The 18,092-nt window shown below is 39.2% G+C and overlaps 1 protein-coding gene across 1 annotated transcript in view; it reads left to right on the top strand.

The window, feature by feature from the left end:
* Positions 1–15,124, top strand: part of TLR6 (toll like receptor 6) — a 29,147-nt gene extending 14,023 nt beyond the window's left edge. Inside the window, exon 2 of the mRNA XM_049886353.1 lies at positions 12,156–15,124. Within this exon, the coding sequence (XP_049742310.1) occupies positions 12,229–14,619 (2,391 nt within the window). The 5' untranslated portion in view covers positions 12,156–12,228 and the 3' untranslated portion in view covers positions 14,620–15,124. The remainder of the gene's footprint in view (positions 1–12,155) is intronic.
* Positions 15,125–18,092: the final 2,968 nt, after the last annotated feature.

An 18,092-nucleotide genomic window follows, 5' to 3' on the forward strand; every position in this document is an offset into this window, starting at 1 on the left:
TATATAGATGCACTACAATTTGTTTATCCATTGACCTATTAAAGAGCATCTTAGTTCCTTCCAGTTTTTGGTAATTATGAATAAAGATGATACAAACATTTGTGTACAGATCTTTGTGTGAACGTAAGTTTTCAATTCATTGGGTAAATACCTAGGAGTGCGATTGCTGGATCATATGTTAAGACTATGTTTAGCTTTGTAGGAAACTGCCAGACTATTTTCCTAGGTGGCTACCATTTTGGATTCCTACCAGCAATGGAGGAGAGTTCTTGTTGCTCCACATCCTCACCAGCATTTGATGTTGTCAGCGTTTGGGATTTTAGCCATATGGATAATATATAAGAGTGCCTGAGTAGCACAAATGGTTGATTGCTCAGCTACTAACTGAAAGGTTGGTGGTTCGAATCCATCCAGAGGTGCTTTGGAAGAAAGCCCTGGTGATATGCTTCTGAAGGATCACAGCCTTGAAAATCTAATGGAATGCAGCTCTACTATACACACATAAGGTTGTCAAGAGTTGAAATGGACTATTATTTTAATTTGCAATTCCCTGGTGACATATAATTTTGAGCAACTTTTCACAGGCTTCTTTGCCACCAGTATATCTTCTTTGGTGTGGTGCCTGTTCAGGGATCTTATCCATTTTTTAATTGTGTTGCTTGTTTTCTTATTGTTGATTTTTAAGATTTCTTTGTATATTTTGGATACATGTCTTTTATCACATATGTGTTTTGCAAATGTTTTCTCTGATTCTGTGCTTGTCTTTTCATTTTCTTTTTTATTGTGCTTTAGATGAAAGTTTACAGAGCAGATTCGTTTCTCATTAAACAGTTAATACACAAATTGTTTCGTGATATTGGTTGCCAACCCCATGATGTGTCAACACTCTCCTTCTCAGCCCTAGTTTTCCTGTTGCCGTTTGTCCGGTTTTCCTGTCCCTTCCTGCCTTCTTGTCTTTGCTTTTGGGCTGGGGTGCTCACTAGTCTCCTATGCATGAATTGAACTATGAAGCACATTCCTCATGTGTGTTATGGTTGGCCTTAAAGACCTGTCTAATCTTTGGCTGAAGTGCGAACCTCAGGAGTGACTTCATTACAGAGTTAAAAGGGTGTCCAGGGGCCATACTCTCAGGGTTTCTCCAGTCTCTGTCAGACCAGCAAACCTGGTTTTTTGTGTGTATGAATTTGAATTTTGTTCTACATTTTTTCTCCCACTCTATCCAGGACCTTGTATTGTGATAACTGCCAGAGCAGCTCATGGTGGAATCCAGGTGCCATCTAGTTGTTCTGGGCTCAGTCTGGTGGAGGTTGTGGTACTTGTGGTTCATTAGTCCTTTGGACTAATCTTTCTCTTGTGTCTTTGATCTTCTTCATTCTCCTTTGCTCCATCCAGGATGGGACCAGTAGGTGTATCTTAGATGGCTGCTGGCAGGCTTTTAAGACCCCAGTTGCTACTCACCAGACTGATATAGAACATTTTCTTTATAGACTATGTTAGGCCAATTCAGCTATATGTTCCCCGAGACAATGGTCTCCAGCCCTCAGCCTAGCAGCTCGGTCTCCCAGGGTATTTGAGTTTGTCTGTGAAGCTTCTGTGACTTTGCCCTTGTCAAGTTCTGCTGACTTCCGCAGTATTGTGTACTGTCTACCCTTCACCAAAGTTACCACTTATCTACTACCTACTTAGTGTTTTTCCCTCCCCACTCCTCCCCCTTAACCATCAAAGATTGTTTCTTTCTGTGTGTAAACCTTTTCACGTGCTTTAATAATAGTGGTCTCATTCAATATTTTGTGATTGACTTATTTCACACAGCTTAATGCCCTCCAGATGCATCCATGTCTTGAGATGTTTCGAGAATTCATCATTGTTCTTTGTTGTGTAGTATTCCATTGTGTGTATGTACTGTAGTTTGTTTATTCATTCATCCGTTGATGAACACTTAGCTTGTTTCTGTCTTTTTGCTATTGTGAATGATGCTACAATGACCATGGGTATGCATATGTCTATTTGTGTGATGGCTCTTATGTCTCTAGGATATATTCCCAGGAGTGGGATTGCCGGTTTGTATGATATTTCTATTTCTAGCTTTTTAAGGAAGCTCCATATTATTTTCCAAAGTGGTTGTACCATTTTCCATTTCCACCAGCAGTACATGAGAGTTCCAATCTCCCTGCAGCCTCTCCAACATTTGTTATTTTCTGTTTTTTTTATTTGTGCCAGTAACGTAGGGGTGGGATGGTGTCTCATGGTAGTTTTGATTTGCGTTTCTCTAATGGTTAGTGATTGCAAGCATTTCCTCATATTTTTGTTAGCCACCTGAAGGTCTTCTTTAGTGAACTGTCTGTTCATATTCTTTGCCCATTTTTTAAATTGGATTGTCATTTTGTTTTAGAGGTGTTGGATTTCCCCATAGATTTTAGAGATTAGAACTTTGTCGGATACGTCGTAGCCCAAATTCTTTTCCAAGCCTGTACAGTCTCCTTTTACTCTCTTGGTGAAGTCTTTTGATGAGCGTAAGTGTTTAATTTTCAGAAGATCCCATTTATCTAGCTTAACTTCTCGTGCTTGTATATTGTTAATTATCATTTGTATCTTGTTTATGCAGTATATTAGGGCCTTTAGCATTGACATTATTTTTTGTTCCATTATCTTTATTGTTTGTGGTTTTATGTTTTGGTCTTTGATCCATTTTGAATTAGTTTTTGTGTGTGGTGTGAGGTCTGGGTCCTGTTTCATTTTTTTTCAGGTGGACATCCAGCTTTGCCAGCACCGTTTGTTAAAAAGGCTGTCTATTGTCCCTTTAATAGACATTGGGGTTTGTCAAAGATCAGGTGGCTGTAGGTAGATGGATTTACATCTGGATTCTCGATTCTGTTTCATTGATCAATGTGTCTGTTGTTGTACCAGTATCAGGCAGTTTTGACTACCATAGCTGTATGATAGGTTCTGGGGTCAGGTGGGGCGAGGCCTCCTACTTTGCTCTTCTCTTTCAACATTGCTTTACTTACCTGGGATCTCTCTCCTTTCCATATAAATTTGATAATTAGTTTTTTCATCTTGTTAAAGAATGCTGTTGGCATTTGGATTGGGATTGCATTGTATCTGTAGATTGCTTTGGGTTGAATTTACATTTTCACAATATTGAGTCTACCTATCTGTCATGGATTGAATTGTGTCCCCCAAAAATGTGTGTATCAATTTGGCTGGGCCGTGATTCCCAGTATTGTGTGACTGTTCGCCATTTTGTCATCTGATGTGATTCTCGTATGTGTTGTAAATTCTGCTTCTATGATGTTTATGAAAGGGGATGGATGGCAGTTGTGTTGATGAGGCAGGACTCAATCTATGGGATTTGATTGTGTCTTGAGCCTGTTTCTTATGGAATATAGAAGAGAGAATCAAGCAGACAGACAGGGAGACCTCATACCACCAAAAAAAGAGTGCTGAGAGCAAAGCGTGTCCTTTGGACCTGGGGTTATTGCACAGAGAATCTCCTAGTCCAGGGGAAGATTGATAAGAAGGACCTTCCTCCAGAGCTGACAGAGAGAGAAAGACTTCCCCTGGATCTGATGCTCTGAATTTGGCCTTCTAGCCTACCTTACTGTGAGGAAATAAATTTCTCTTTGTTAAAGCCATTCACTTGTGGTATTTCTCTTATAGCAGTACTAAACAACTAAGGCACTATCCCTGGCCATGGTATGTTTTTCTGTTTATGTAGGTTTCTTTTGATTTCTTGCAGTAGTGTTTATACTTTTCTTTGTATATGTCTTTTACGCCCCCGGTTGGATTTATTCCTAAGTATTTTATTTTTTAGGGACTATTATTATAAATGATATTGTTTTCCTGATTTCCTTTTCATAGTTCTTTTTATTGGTATATAGGAATGCAACTGATTTTCGTATGTTTATCTTGTATCCTGCTATTCTGGTGAATCTTTCCATTCGTTCCAGTAGTTTTCTCAGGGAGTCTTTAGGGTCCTCTACGTATAATATCATATTATCCACTAATAGGGATAGTTTTACTTCTTCCTTACCAATTTGAATGCCCTTTATTTCTTTTTCTTGACTTATTGTTCTAGCTAGGACTTCCAGCACAATGTTAAATAGGAGTGGAGATAAAGGGCACCTGGAGCTTGTTCCCATTCTCATGGGGAACATTTCAGCCTCTCTCCATTAAGAATGATGTTGGATGTTGGTTTTGTATACCCAAAACCCATTGCTGTCGAGTCGATTCCTACTCATAGCAACCCTAGAGGACAGAGTAGAGCTGCCTCCATAGAGTTTCCAAGGAACACCTGGTGGATTTGAACTGCCAATCTTTTGATTAGCAGCTGTAGCACTTAACCTCTTTGCCAGCAGGATTTCCTGGTTTTGTATAGATACCCTTTGTTGTGTTGAGAAATTTCACTTCTATTCCTATCTTACTGAGAGTTTTTATCAGGAAAGGGTATTGGACTTTATCGAATGCATTTTCTGTGTTGATTGAGATGATCATGTGATTCTTCTGTTTTATTTATGTGGTGGATTAGATTGATTTTCTAATGTCGAACCACCCTTGCATACCTGGTATTAGTCTCACTTGGTCATGGTGTATTACTATTTTTCAAATATGGCAGTGAATTCTATTGGCTAGAATTTTATTGAGAATTTTGCATATAGATTCATGAGAGATATTGGTCTGTAATTTTCTTTTTTTGTGGTGTCTTTGCCTGATTTTGGTTTTAGGTTATGCTGGCTTCGTAGAACGAATTCAGAAGTGTCCCTTTCTTTTCTATGTTCTGAAATAGTTTGAGTAGAACTAGTGCAAGCTCTTCTCTGGGTGTTTGGTAGAATTCTCCAGTGAAGCCATCTGGGCCAGGGCCTTTTTTTTTGTTGAGAGGTTTTTTTTTTTTTTTAATTATTATTATTATTACCTTTTCAATCTCTTCTCTTGTTACAGTTCTGTTCAGATTTTCTATCTTAATTTATGTTAGTTTAGGTAGGTAGTGTGTTTCTAGAAAATTTGCCCATTATATATAGATTTTCAAATTTGTTTGAGTGTGGTTTTTCGTAGTAATCTGTTATGATCCTTTTTATTTCAGTTGGAGCTATTGTAATGTCCCCCATTTCATTTCTTCTTTGGGTTATTTGCTTACTTACCTGTTTTTCTTTTGTCAATTTTGCCAATAGTTTGTCAATTTTGTTGATTCTTTCAAAGAACTGACTTTTGGTTTTGTTGATTCTACTCTCTATTTCACTTATTCTGCTCTGATCTTAATTATTTCTTTTCTTCTAGTGGATGTGGGCTTCCTTTGTTGCTCTCTCTATTTGGTCGAGTTGTAGGGCTAACATTTTGATTTTGTTCCTCTCTTCTTTTTTGATGGGAATGCCTATTGCTATAAATTGACCTCTGAGCACTGCCTTTCCTGTGTCTCAAAAGTTTTGGTATGATGTTATTTTCATTCTCATTTGATTCTAGACATTTTTTAGTTCCATCTTTGATTTCTTCTATTACCCAATGTTTTTTAAACAAGGTGTTATTCAGTTTCTATGTATTTTATTTTTTTCCCTTGCTCTTCCTGTTATTAATTTCTACTTTTATGGTGTTGTGATTAGAGAAGATGCTTATATTATCTCAATGTTTTGGATTTTACTGAGGTTTGCTTTGTGGTCTAAGATGTGGTCTGTTCTAAAGAATGTTTCATGTGTGTTGGAAAACAATGTATGCTTTGCAGCTGTTGGGTGAAGTGTTCTATATATGTCTATGAGGTCAAGATGTGATTGTGGCCTTAAGAGCTGTATCTTTGCTTATTTTCTTTCCAGATGTTCTGTCCTTTACTGAGAGTGGTGTGTTGAAGCCTCGTACTATTATTATGGAACCGTCAATTTCTCTTTTCAGTGTTGTTAGAGTTTGTTTTCTGTATTTTGGAGCCCCATCATTGAGTGCATAGATATTTATTATGGTTACGTCATGGTGGTGGACTGTTCCTTTAATCATTACATAATGTCCTTCCTTGTTTTTCATGGAGCATTTTACCTTAAAGTCTATTTTATCTGAGATTAGAATTGCCACTCCTACTCTTTTTTGGTTGCTGCTTACTTGATGTATTTTTTCCATCATTTGATTTTTAATATATTTTTGTCTTTTTTCCTAAGATGTGTCTCTTTTAGACAGCATATTGATGGGTCATCTTTTTCTTATCCATTCTGTCACTCTCTTTCTCTTATGGGTGCATTTAAGCTATTTACATTCAGTGTGATTATCGATAGGTGTGAATTTATTGCTGTCTTTTTGTAGTCCTTTTTTTTTTTTTTTTGTGGTGCTGAGGTTTTCTTTGTTCCTCTTACTTTCCTGTGCTGAGTTCCTTTTCTTTGTGGGATTTTTTTCATTTCATTATTGTGGATTTTGTGTTTACTGAGACTTTATGTTATTCTTCTTTATTTTGAAGAGTAGTGTCATGGATTGAATCATGCCCCCTAAAATATGTGTCAACTTGGCTATGCCATGATTCCAAGTATTGTGTGATTGTTCACTATTTTGTCATCTGATGTGATTTTCCTATGTATTGTAAAACCTGCCTCTGTGATGGTAATGAGGTGGGATTAGCAGCAGTTATGTTAATGAAGCAGGACTCAAACTACCAGATGAGGTTTTGTCTTAAGCCAATCTCTTTTCAGATATAGAAGAGAGAAGCAAGCAGAGAGATATGGGGACCTCATACTACCAAGAAAGTAGTTCTGGGAGCAAAGCACATCCTTTGGACTGAGGTTCCTATGCAGAGAAGCTCCTAGACCATAGGAAGATTTATGAGAAGGACCTCCCTCCAGAGCTGACAGAGAGAGCCTTCCCCCGGAGCTGGCTCCCTGAATTCAGACTTCTAGCTTAGTAGCCTATGAGAGAATAAATGTCTGCTTGTTAAAGCCATCCACTTGTGGTGTTTCTGTTGTAGCAGCAATAGATAATGAAGATAAGTAGGTTTGTTAACTTTCTTTGTGGTTAGCTTGAAATTTACTCTTTTCTTCTTATGTTTGATCTAGTGTTTTATTATTTGATATCCCCTTGTCTTCCTCTCCATTTGAAAGTTCTATGCCCACACCATAGAGAAACTCTATGGGGCAGTTCAACTCTGTTCTATAGGGTCAGTATGAGTCAGAATCAACTCAATGGCAATGAGTTATACCCACACTGTGTTTTCCCCCTTTTATTGTTCTGACATTGTCATCATTTACAGATTGACATCTCTCGTTCCTTGTTTTGAATCTTTTAGTTTTATTTTAGCCTTGATAATTCATTACCTAGGTCCGTATTTGGCTGATATTGACTTGTGTCCTAGATTCAGGTCATTGTCTGATATTATTGATTCTCTAACTGAAGGACTCCCTTTAATAATTCTTTTAAGTTTTGTTTGTTTTTTACAAATTCTCTTAATTTCTTTTTTTCTGGGAATGTCCTAATTTTGCCATCATATCTGAGAGAGAGTTTTGCAGGATATATTATTCTTGGTAGGCAACTTTTTTCTTTCATGTTTATATGTATATCCTCCCATTGCCTGCTTGCTTGCATGGTTTCAGCTGAGAAATTATAGCTTAGTCTTATTTTTTCCCCTTTGTATATAACTTTTCATTTTTTCTAGAGCTGCTTTCAGGATTTTGTCTTTGGCAAGTGTGATTTTGATACGTCTTTCTTTTGGAGTCTATCCTATATGAGGTTTGTTGAGCTTCTTGGATGGTCAACTCTTCATGTTTCATATTAGGGAAGTCTTCTGTCAGCTAATCTTCAATGATCCTCTCTGTGCTTTCTATTTTCTTCCCCTGTTCTGGAACTCCAATTACACACAGATTTTTGCTCTTGGTTGTATCCCACGTAATTCTTAGGGTTTCTTCATTCTTATCTCTGATTTTTCCTCCAACAAAGTGGCATCCGTGGACTTGTTTTCAATTTCTCTGATTCTGTCTTTCATTGTTTCAAATTTGCTCCTAAAATCTTCTATTGCATTGTTCATTTCTGAAATTTTGTTGTTTACCTCTTGGATTTCTAATTGCTGTTTTTGTATGATTTCTAATTGTTTGTTTTGAAATTTTGTTCTTGTATTATTTTCCTGAATTCTTCTATTGCTTTGTCTGTGTTTTCCTTGATTTTGTCTGTTTTCCTTACCTCTTGGAGAGCCATGAATATTAGACTTTTGAATTCCCTGTTAGGTAATTCCATTGCCTTTTCTTCTGCCAGAAGGTCAACTGATGCTTTATTTTGGTTGTTTACTGGAGCCATCTTGTCTTTTTTTTTTTTTTTTAATGTTTTGATATTGTCTGCTGCCTCCAAAACATTCCAGTGTTGTTTTCTTTATTTATTGATTCTACATTTGTTTGTTTCATCCTGCTTTTTTGCTTTGATTTTATTATGCCTGGAGGGGTGGGCTGGGCATGGTTTTTACTAGCTTGCTTGTAGGCATGATAGTTCTCACCACCTTATCTATGTGTGCAGGGCTGGTCACTCAGCTATGGTGTAGCAGAGCAAATCCATCAGGGGGCGAAGGTGCAGAGATGGGTCATTTGTCTGCAGCATAAACCAGGCCATGGGCTAGAATGGGTTGTGATGGTTGGTGGGAGGGGTTTGGGGACAATAAGAGGGGGGCTTGGGGTTTAGGTTGTGTCCCCTCGGGGCTGTGGGAGGTGGTAGAAGGGGTCCGGGTCTGTAGGGGGGACCTGGGGTCCAGGCTGGCACTCCTTAGGGCCTCAGGCAGCGGGAGGAGTTCAGGGCCAGGGGGAGATCTATAGTTCAGGTTGGGTCCCCTTAAGGCTATGCATGGCAGCAGGAGGAGTCCAAGGTGCAGGGGGAGGTGATCTGTTGTCTGGCCCTTGGGGCCACAGCAGCAGTTGAAGGATACGGGTCTGGCAGGGGAGGACCTGGGGTCTGGGCCAGGTTCCCTCTGGATGGTAGAGAGAGGTAGGAGTGGGAGGTAAAGGCAAGGGCTGAGGTGGCTAGATGGAAGAGGGCAATAGGGTGGGTTGGTAGTGTGGTTGCCGGCAGCTGGGATTGCAGGAATATAGCAGTTACAGCTGCTGTTCACCAGAGGGGTGGGTTTTGTGGGAGTGTGCTCCTATGGTTACTAGATGGGCGAGTCTGGGCTCCTCCTTGAGCTGCAACAAGCAAGTGTGGTCTTACTTAGCTCTAGTTGTGTCTACGCCATACCTCTATTGCCTATCGGGAAATCTGTGGAGGTGCTTTTCTCTTTGTGGGGTTGTTGTTTTTATTCAAAGATGGCCATGTAGAGTCATGCCGTTTAGCCTGGAACCTCCACTCCATACCTCTATTCCTTCCTCATTTTCTATCAGTTTCTTCTTCTCCTCAGTGACTTCCAATCTAATACTTTATCCCTTCACATAAAGTTAGGGTTCCAGGATTGATGTCTGTATCTGTTTTACTTGGTTTTTTAAATCTTTGTCGCAGTGAGATGACTTAGTGCATCTGACTAGGCCGCCACCTAGGCTTCACCCAGAATATGACAATTCCTTATTTATTTTTCTTTCCTCTTGTTCACTTGTCCTGTCCCCCATGTGCTCCTACTTTCCTCTCAGGTGGACTTATATTGCCTTCTCTTGCTTTAAGAATCAGCTCAGGAGTCCTCTTGTGCAAAGCCAACCTCTATTATCTGTCTTTTCATTTTCTTAACAGTATCTTTTGTAGATCAGAAGTTCTAAATTTTAATGAAGTCTGACTGTTTTAGTTACTTAGTGCTTCTGTAACAAAAATACCAACAGTGGATGGCTTTTAAAAAAATTTATTGTCACAGTTTTGGAGACTAGAAGTCCAAATTAGGGCATCAGCTCTAGAGGAGGGTCCTTCCTTGCCAGTACCCTTAGGCATTTGTTGGGGTTTGTGGCTTGTAGAGAGGTCTTCACATGGTTTCTTCCCCCGTGTGTGTCTCTCCATGTCTGTTTTTCTTTTTTGTAAGACTTCACTCAGAAGGGATTAAGTTTAGGACCCACCCTACTCCAGTATGACTTCATTAACATAACAAAAGAAAAGTCCTATTTCTAAACAGGGTACAAGATTTGGGACTTCAACATATCTTTTTGGGAGACACAATTCAATCCATAACATCTACTTATCATTTTTTTTCTTTTATGGATTGTGCTTTTGGTGTTGTATCTAGAAAGTCATTTCCAAACCCAAAGTCATCTAGATTTTCTCCTATGTTTCCTTCCAGAAGCTTTATAGTTTTGCCTTTTATGTTCAGGCCTGTGATCCATTTTGAGTTAAATTTTGGAAAAATGCAAGATCTCTGTCTAGATTAATTTTTTTTTTTACCCATGTGCATTTCCAGTTATTCCAATACCATTTGTTGACATGACTGTCTTTACTCAATTGAATTGCTTTAGCTCCTCTGATAAAAGATCAGTTAACTCTATTTGTGTGGGTATATTTTGTGGCTCTCTATTCTGATCTATTGACCTATTTGTGTATTCTTTCACCAATACCACACTGTCTTAATTACTGTAGCTTTATAATAAACCTCTAACTTTATTTTCTAAATTTATTTATTTATTTGCATGGATGATACTTTCTTGTTTCTTCGCCTGCCTCATAATTTTTTGTCATTGTTCAAAACTGGACGTTTTGAATATTATAATTTGGCAATTCTAGAAATAAGATTCTCTCCCTTTTCCAGGGCTTGTTGTTGCTACTTGTTGTGGGTTGTAGTTGTTTGTTTGTTTAGTAATTTTTCTAAATTATTTTTTAAATGCTGTACTTTTGTTGTGTGTGGCCATTGAAGTCTCTGTTCCTTTAGCTTAGTGGTCAGCTAGTGATTTGACAGAGATTTCCTTAAATACTCGGCAAACACCAACTCCCCAAAAATACTATCCTGATCTTCACAGATTGGTGTTGGAACACACTTTCAAGCTTAGCTAGGCTGCTTACAACCCTGTCTTAGCCTTCACTTCCTGCTTATGTGGTGACTAAAGATCAGCCAGAGATGAACTTTTAGTGTCTTCTCAGGTCTCCTGGAGATGCATGTGAACTTCTAGATTCCCCAAAATACATAAGAGCTTTAAAAGCCATTATTACCCCATGTATTCCTTTCCCAGACTCTTCTTTCCTTGGCTTTTCAGTCTGTCATGATGCTTGCCCCGTTTGTTATCACTTGCCCCACGTGCTGCACCTAGTATAGTGTTGTTATTGTGTGCTGTTGAGTTGATTTTGACTCATAGCAACCCTATAGGGCAGAGCAGAACTGCCACCATAGAGTTTTCTAGGCTGTAATCTTTACTGCAGAAAAAGTAAAACAAGTCCACAAGAACCAAAGTGTGACCTTGAGTATATCTCATATGACTTTAGAGACCATCTCAAGAATAGACCTGATGCTTTTAACACTAATGACTGAAGCCCAGATGAATTGTGGGATGGCATCAAGGGCATCATACATGAAGAAGGCAAACCATCATTTAAAAGACAGGAAAGAAAAAAAAAAAAGAGCAAAATGGATGTCAGAAGAGACTCCCAAACTTGTTCTTGAACATAGAGCAGCTAAAGCAGATAGAAGAAATGATGAAGGAAAATAGCCGAATGGAAGATTTCAGAATTAGCAGCAGAACATTTAACCATTGTGCCACCAGGGCTCTTTGCAGCTAGTATATTTGCCTCTAAATGCTTTTGCAGATGCCACCCAGGAGCCCTGTCCAGTTCTGAGAAATTTTTTAGGTGGGTTGAACAAAGGCAGGTCCCAGAGCCTATCCCTCAATGAGTCACCAAAACCCATTGTCACTGAGCTGATTCCAACCTATAACAACACTATAGGACAGAGTAGAACTGCTCCACAGGTTTCCAAAAAGCAGCTGGTGGATTCAAATTGCCGAACTTTTGGTTAGCAGCTGAGCTCTTAACCACTGGGCTACCAGGGCTCCCAATGAGTCATTATCCAGTGCCAGTGCTGTCGAGTTGATAAACAGGTCAAAATACAGAACTATAATTCCTTGAGAACAAGGGTCCATATTGCCCCCTCTGGCAGCAGCAAGCCACAAAACTAGGAAAGATATCACATTGATTTAAGGGGACAGTAATGAGTCTTTTTTTAATGAGTCTGATAAGGAATGAAGGAATTATCAAGACTTTGTCTTTAGTCAGTGGAGGTTTGAGAGCAATCATTCACTCTTAATACAGCTTAATGTATTTCATAGTTTTAGAATTTGGACCCATGTCAAGATGCTGTGAAGAACAACAACAATCCTTTGAGACAGCCACTGCAACATCATGCCTAAAGACAAAGAACCTATTTTCAAAAACTTTAATTTTGTTTGTGTCATGGCCTTAATCGTTGGAATCAAAATCCAGTTCTCTGAAGAAAGTGAGTTTACAGTAGACAGGTCAAAGAGAGGCCTTACTCAGGTTCCGAAAGACCTACCACCAAAGACTACAGTCTTAGATATGTCTCAGAACCACATATCTGAACTTCAATTCTCTGACATCAACTTCCTATCAGGCCTAGAAGTTTTGATACTTTCTCATAATAGAATCCAGCAACTGAATTTTAGTGTTTTCAGGTTCAACCAGGATTTGGAATATTTGGATTTATCTTATAATCAGTTGTGGACGATATCCTGCCACCCTGTCGTGAGTCTCAAGCATTTGGACCTCTCATTCAATAACTTTGATACTTTGCCAATCTGTAAGGAATTTGGCAACTCCATACAACTGGATTTCTTGGGATTAAGTGCTACAAAGTTACAACAATTAGATCTTCTGCCCATTGCTCACTTGCATCTGAGTTACATCCTTCTGGATTTAAACGGCTATGCCGTGAAAGGAAATGAAATAGAAAGTCTTCGAATTCTTAATACAAAGAAACTTCATCTTGTTTTTCATCCAAATAGTTTATTCTCTGTCCAATTAAACATATCAGTTAACAAGTTAGAGTGCTTAGAACTGACTAACCTTAAATTAAATGATGAAAACTGTGAAGTTCTAATTAACGTTTTATCAGAACTCACTAGAGGCCCAAGCTTACTAAATTTTACCTTGAATCATGTGGAAACAACTTGGAAATGCTTGGTTACAATTTTTCAATTCCTTTGGCCCAAACCTGTAGAATATCTCAATATTTACAATTTAACAATAATTGAAAACATTAGGAAAGAATATTTTACTTATTCTAAAACTGCATTGAAATCACTGAAAATAGAACATATTACAAATAGAGTTTTTCTTTTTTCACAGAATGTATTATATACAGTGTTTTCTGAGATGAACATTTTGATGTTAACCATATCAGATACACCTTTTATACACATGCTTTGTCCTCAGAAACCAAGCACATTTAAGTTCTTGAACTTTACTCATAATGTTTTTACAGATAGTATTTTTGAAAATTGTTCCACTTTAGATAGATTGGAGACACTTATCTTACAAAAGAATGGATTAAAAGATCTTTTCAAAGTAGGTCTCATGACTAAGGATATGCCATCTTTGGAAATACTGGATGTTAGCTGGAATTCTCTGGAATTTAATAGACGTGAGGAAAATTGTACTTGGGTTGAGAGTATAGTAGTATTAAATTTGTCTTCAAATATACTTAGTGACTCTGTTTTCAGATGTGTACCTCCTAGGGTCACAGTACTTGATCTACACAATAACAGAATAAAGAACATTCCTAAACAAATCACAAAGCTAGAGGCTTTGCAAGAACTAAACATTGCTTTCAATTACCTAACTGACCTTCCCGGATGTGGTACATTTACCAGCCTTTCTGCATTAATCATTGACCATAATTCAATTTCCCACCCATCAACTGATTTCTTCTCCAGTTGCCAGAGGATTAGGTCAATAAAAGCAGGGAACAATCCATTCCAATGTTCATGTGAACTAAGAGAATTTATCAAAAACATAGGCCAAATATCAAGTGAAGTGGTAGAGGACTGGCCTGGGTCTTATAAGTGTGCATACCCAGAAAGCTATAAGGGAACCCAATTACAGAACTTTCACATGTCTCAATTATCCTGCAACACAACTCTGCTGGTTGTCACCATTGGAGTCACCATGCTGGTGTTGGTTGTTACTGTGACCTTCCTCTGCATGTACATGGATCTGCCCTGGTATCTCAGGATGGTGTGTCAGTGGACCCAGACCCAGCACAGGGCTAGGAACACACCCTTAGAAGAACTCCAAAGAAATCTCCAGTTCCATGCTTTTATTTCATACAGTGAACATGATTCTGCCTGGGTGAAGAATGAACTGGTGCCTTGCCTAGAAAAAGAAGATATACGGATTTGCCTTCATGAGAGAAACTTTGTTCCTGGCAAGAGCATCATTGAAAATATCATAAACTGCATTGAGAAAAGCTACAAGTCCATTTTTGTTTTGTCTCCCAACTTTGTCCAGAGTGAGTGGTGTCATTATGAACTCTACTTCGCCCACCACAAACTCTTTCATGAAGGGTCTGATAACTTAATCCTGATCTTGCTGGAGCCCATTTCACAAAACAGCATTCCTAGCAAGTATCACAAGCTGAAGGCTCTCATGGCAAAGCGGACTTACTTGGAATGGCCCACTGAGAAGAGCAAACGTGGGCTTTTTTGGGCTAATATTAGAGCTGCTTTTAATATAAAATTAGCACTTGTCACTGAAAATAATGATGTGAACACTTAAAAGAAAAAAGTCAGGAAATTCAACTTAAGAAATCATCCTTAACTTGAATTCTGATGAATACTCTGATTTTAAGTTACTGTTTGGTTGGTGTTTCTATCACCCCCATGCAAGCAGGAAAGATTTAATGAAAACCGTGTCTCAACTGAGCTGGAGAATTGGGCTGGGGGGTGGGGTGAGGTGGTGCTCAAACGTGCTGATTAGAGATAACTCAATCTCTTCTTGTTTAAAGCTTCTTTCACATTGAAACAATCTCTTCTGAGTAAATTCTGTTACCCAAGTAACTTCCTTTCCCTTCTCCTTTCCCAAATGGATTGTGAGCAAATGCAGGAGTTGATGTACTTCATGGCACCAAGGAAAGAATCAACCTCATAATTGTGTGCACAGAATCTTGACGTGTCCTATGGATCCTCACTGGCCTCTGTGTGAGCTTTATCATGCTGCTGAACTTTGGGACTTGGGGAAAAACATTAAATCAGTTATAGAAAATAAAATATTTTTTCACCTATCTGAGTAAAAGTTTATTACATTTTGGACCCTGCTACATAAATATTCAATTAGCCAGTGGGGAGTCATGGCATAATATCTTGTGTATATAAAGGGAAATTTAATCTTGGTTTATGGCCATAGGTTATTGAAGCCAAAGCTGTAAGATTTACTTGATTGCCAAGGGAACTCAGAGCCAAATTTATTTGTAGCCAGATACTGAATGGGACTTTTCTGGGTGTCTTAGAATTTTTGCTAAAGTCTCAAAGCTGACAAACAAAGAGACTAGACCCAGCCATGGTAGACTTACTAAAAGATAACAGAAAAGACCTTGAAACTATCAATTCTTATTACTCATCTCCAGTCATATGAGAGAAGATGATATTCAAAAGGGTGATTACAGACTCACTGAGTGCAGTTTCTAGACCTACAGGGAGGTTCCTCTGGATTTCTCCTGAAGGCAAGTGAGAGGGCCTCTAGCTAGTAAGAGTAAGAGTAGTCTGGTATCCCACTCCAGACTGAAAGCTTGCAGAGTAACAAGAATGAACAGACCCAGTGCAGCAGGCAGGGAATGATTAGAAAGCTCTCAGAAGAACTTGATGAATATCCCTGGAGTTTGTAGGATATTGGGCATTGTGGACAAAAAAACCCATTTCCTTCACATTGATGCTGACTCATAGTGACCCTGGTGAATAATGCCTGGAAAATATAGTGCTTAATAAATATTTTTTGAATGAATGGATGTGAACTTCCCGCCTGGAGAATTCAGAAGGTAAGAGGTTGGTCTGGGTAGCCCGAAACTGCAGAATGAGGAGACAAGGGATACAAAGGTGACAGCCTGCACTTCCATCACTTGACATGACAAAAATACATGAATTTCCTGTGGGACATCTTGACCACAGGAAGGATATAGGACCTATTCAACAGGGCAGCCTGTTGTACAAAGAGACAATAGCCATAAGAGGCCACAGGGCCGGGGGAAGAGGTGAGTGAGTGTGTGGGGTGCTGCAAAAGCTCAACCAGAGAGTGTGCCACTGTGTCAAGGAAGTGTGCAATGCGGAGGTCCACCTGAGGGCTCCAAAGGTCCCACAGATGCACCCCATGAAAGATTTAACATTTAGACTCTGCCATAACAGGGAGGAGGAGTATGGTGGCCTGTATAGATTATCCAATATTTAAATGTGGGGAGATTTGCTCCTCTTTGTCTAATACTCCATTGCTTGCAGTGGCCTGGGGACATCCAGAATACAGAGAAGGCAGAAAAGATGGAGGAAGAGTGAAGAAACTGATTATACTCCTTCCCCTTTTCATTGTTAGTCAGGCCTAAGCTGAGACTGAGCAGGAGATGTGAGACTGATGTCAACTTGGACTAGCCTGGACATTTTAATGTCTGAAATAGAGTTGTGATTACTAAAATGAGACTTGTCACTAAAATCTCTGAGCTCTGTCCAAAATATAGGAGTGATAGAGATTCAACAGAACCTGGTTGGAAGGTAGTGGTTACAGAAAAATAAAACTCTTTCCTTCTGGATTTAACTCACTCAATAAACCAGTTTCATAATTATTTGTAAAGAAATAATACTTAATGGAATTTGATTAGAGTTATCTTCTGTCTAGACCAGCACTTGCTCAGCAGAACATGTATTTTCCTTCTTTAAAAAAAAAAGAAAAAAAAAAAAACCCACTGCAGTTGAGTTGATTCTGACTCACAGGGGCTCTAGAGGACAGAGTAGAACTGCTTCATAGAGTTCCTGAGGCTGTAAATCTTTATGGAAGCAGACTGTCATATCTGCTAGCCTTTTGTTTAGCCACAGAGTGCTTTAATCAGTGTACCACCAGGGCTCCCTCTGCTAGGATGAGCCTTGTGGAAAGTTCTTTGAGCAACCCTGGGGTAGTGTGAGAGACCAGGTTATCTGATTGGGAAGGCCCTTCAATGGGGAGGCACAAATTTGGAAGTGAAAGGGCACTGTATGGAAAGAAAACATCAAACTGACAGCTTTGCTGGATGTATTAGTTTCTTAGGGCTGCCATAACAAATTACCACAAACTGGATGGCTCAAAACAGCAGAAATTTTTTCCCTCAGTTCAAGAGACCAGAAGTCCAAAATCAAGGTGTTGGCAGGGTTGGTTCTCTCTGGAGGCTCTAAGAGACAATCTATTCTATGCCTCCCTCCTAGCTTCTCATGGTTGCCAGCAATCGTTGGCACCCCTTGACTTGTAGATGCAATCTCTGCCTCGGTCTCCACATGGCATTCTCCTCTAAGTCCATGTCTTTTCATTTTCTGTCTTTTATAAGGAAACCTTCATTGGATTTAATGGCATAGTGGTTAAGAGCTATGGCTGCTAACACTAAGGTCAACAGTTTGAATCCACCAGGTGCTCCTTGGAAACCCTATGGGGCAGTTCTACTCTGTCCTGTAGAGTCGCTATGAGTCAGAATCGAGTTGACGGCAGCAGGGTTTTTTTTTTTTTAAATCCAGTATAGTCTCCTCTCCATCCTTACATTAATTTAATTACATCTACAAAGACCCTTGTGTTCCTCAGTTTATCCTACTCTGGTGGCTTGCATGTTACTGTGATACCAGAAGATTTGCCACTGGTATTTCAAATACCAGGAGGGTCATCCTTGGTTGACAAGTTTCAGCTGAGCTTCCAGACTGAAACAGACTAGGAAGAAGGACCTAGTGGTCTACTTCTGAAAGAATTGAGTAGTGAAAACCTTATGAATAACAGCAGAACATTGTCTGATACAGTGCCAGGAGATGAGGCCCTCAGTTTGGAAGGCACTCAAAATACAACTGGGGCAGAGCTACCTCCTCAAAGTAGAGCCAACCTTAATAATGTGGACGGAGTCAAGCTTTCAGGGTGTTTTTCTGCTGATGTGGCACGACTCAAAAAGAAAAAACAGCTGCAAACATCCATTAGTAATCGAAACATGGAAGGTACGAAATCGGAAATCTTCATAAATGAAACAGAATGCATGAACATCG

Source organism: Elephas maximus, chromosome 5, assembly GCF_024166365.1.
Source record: "Elephas maximus indicus isolate mEleMax1 chromosome 5, mEleMax1 primary haplotype, whole genome shotgun sequence".
Classification (NCBI taxonomy): domain Eukaryota; kingdom Metazoa; phylum Chordata; class Mammalia; order Proboscidea; family Elephantidae; genus Elephas; species Elephas maximus.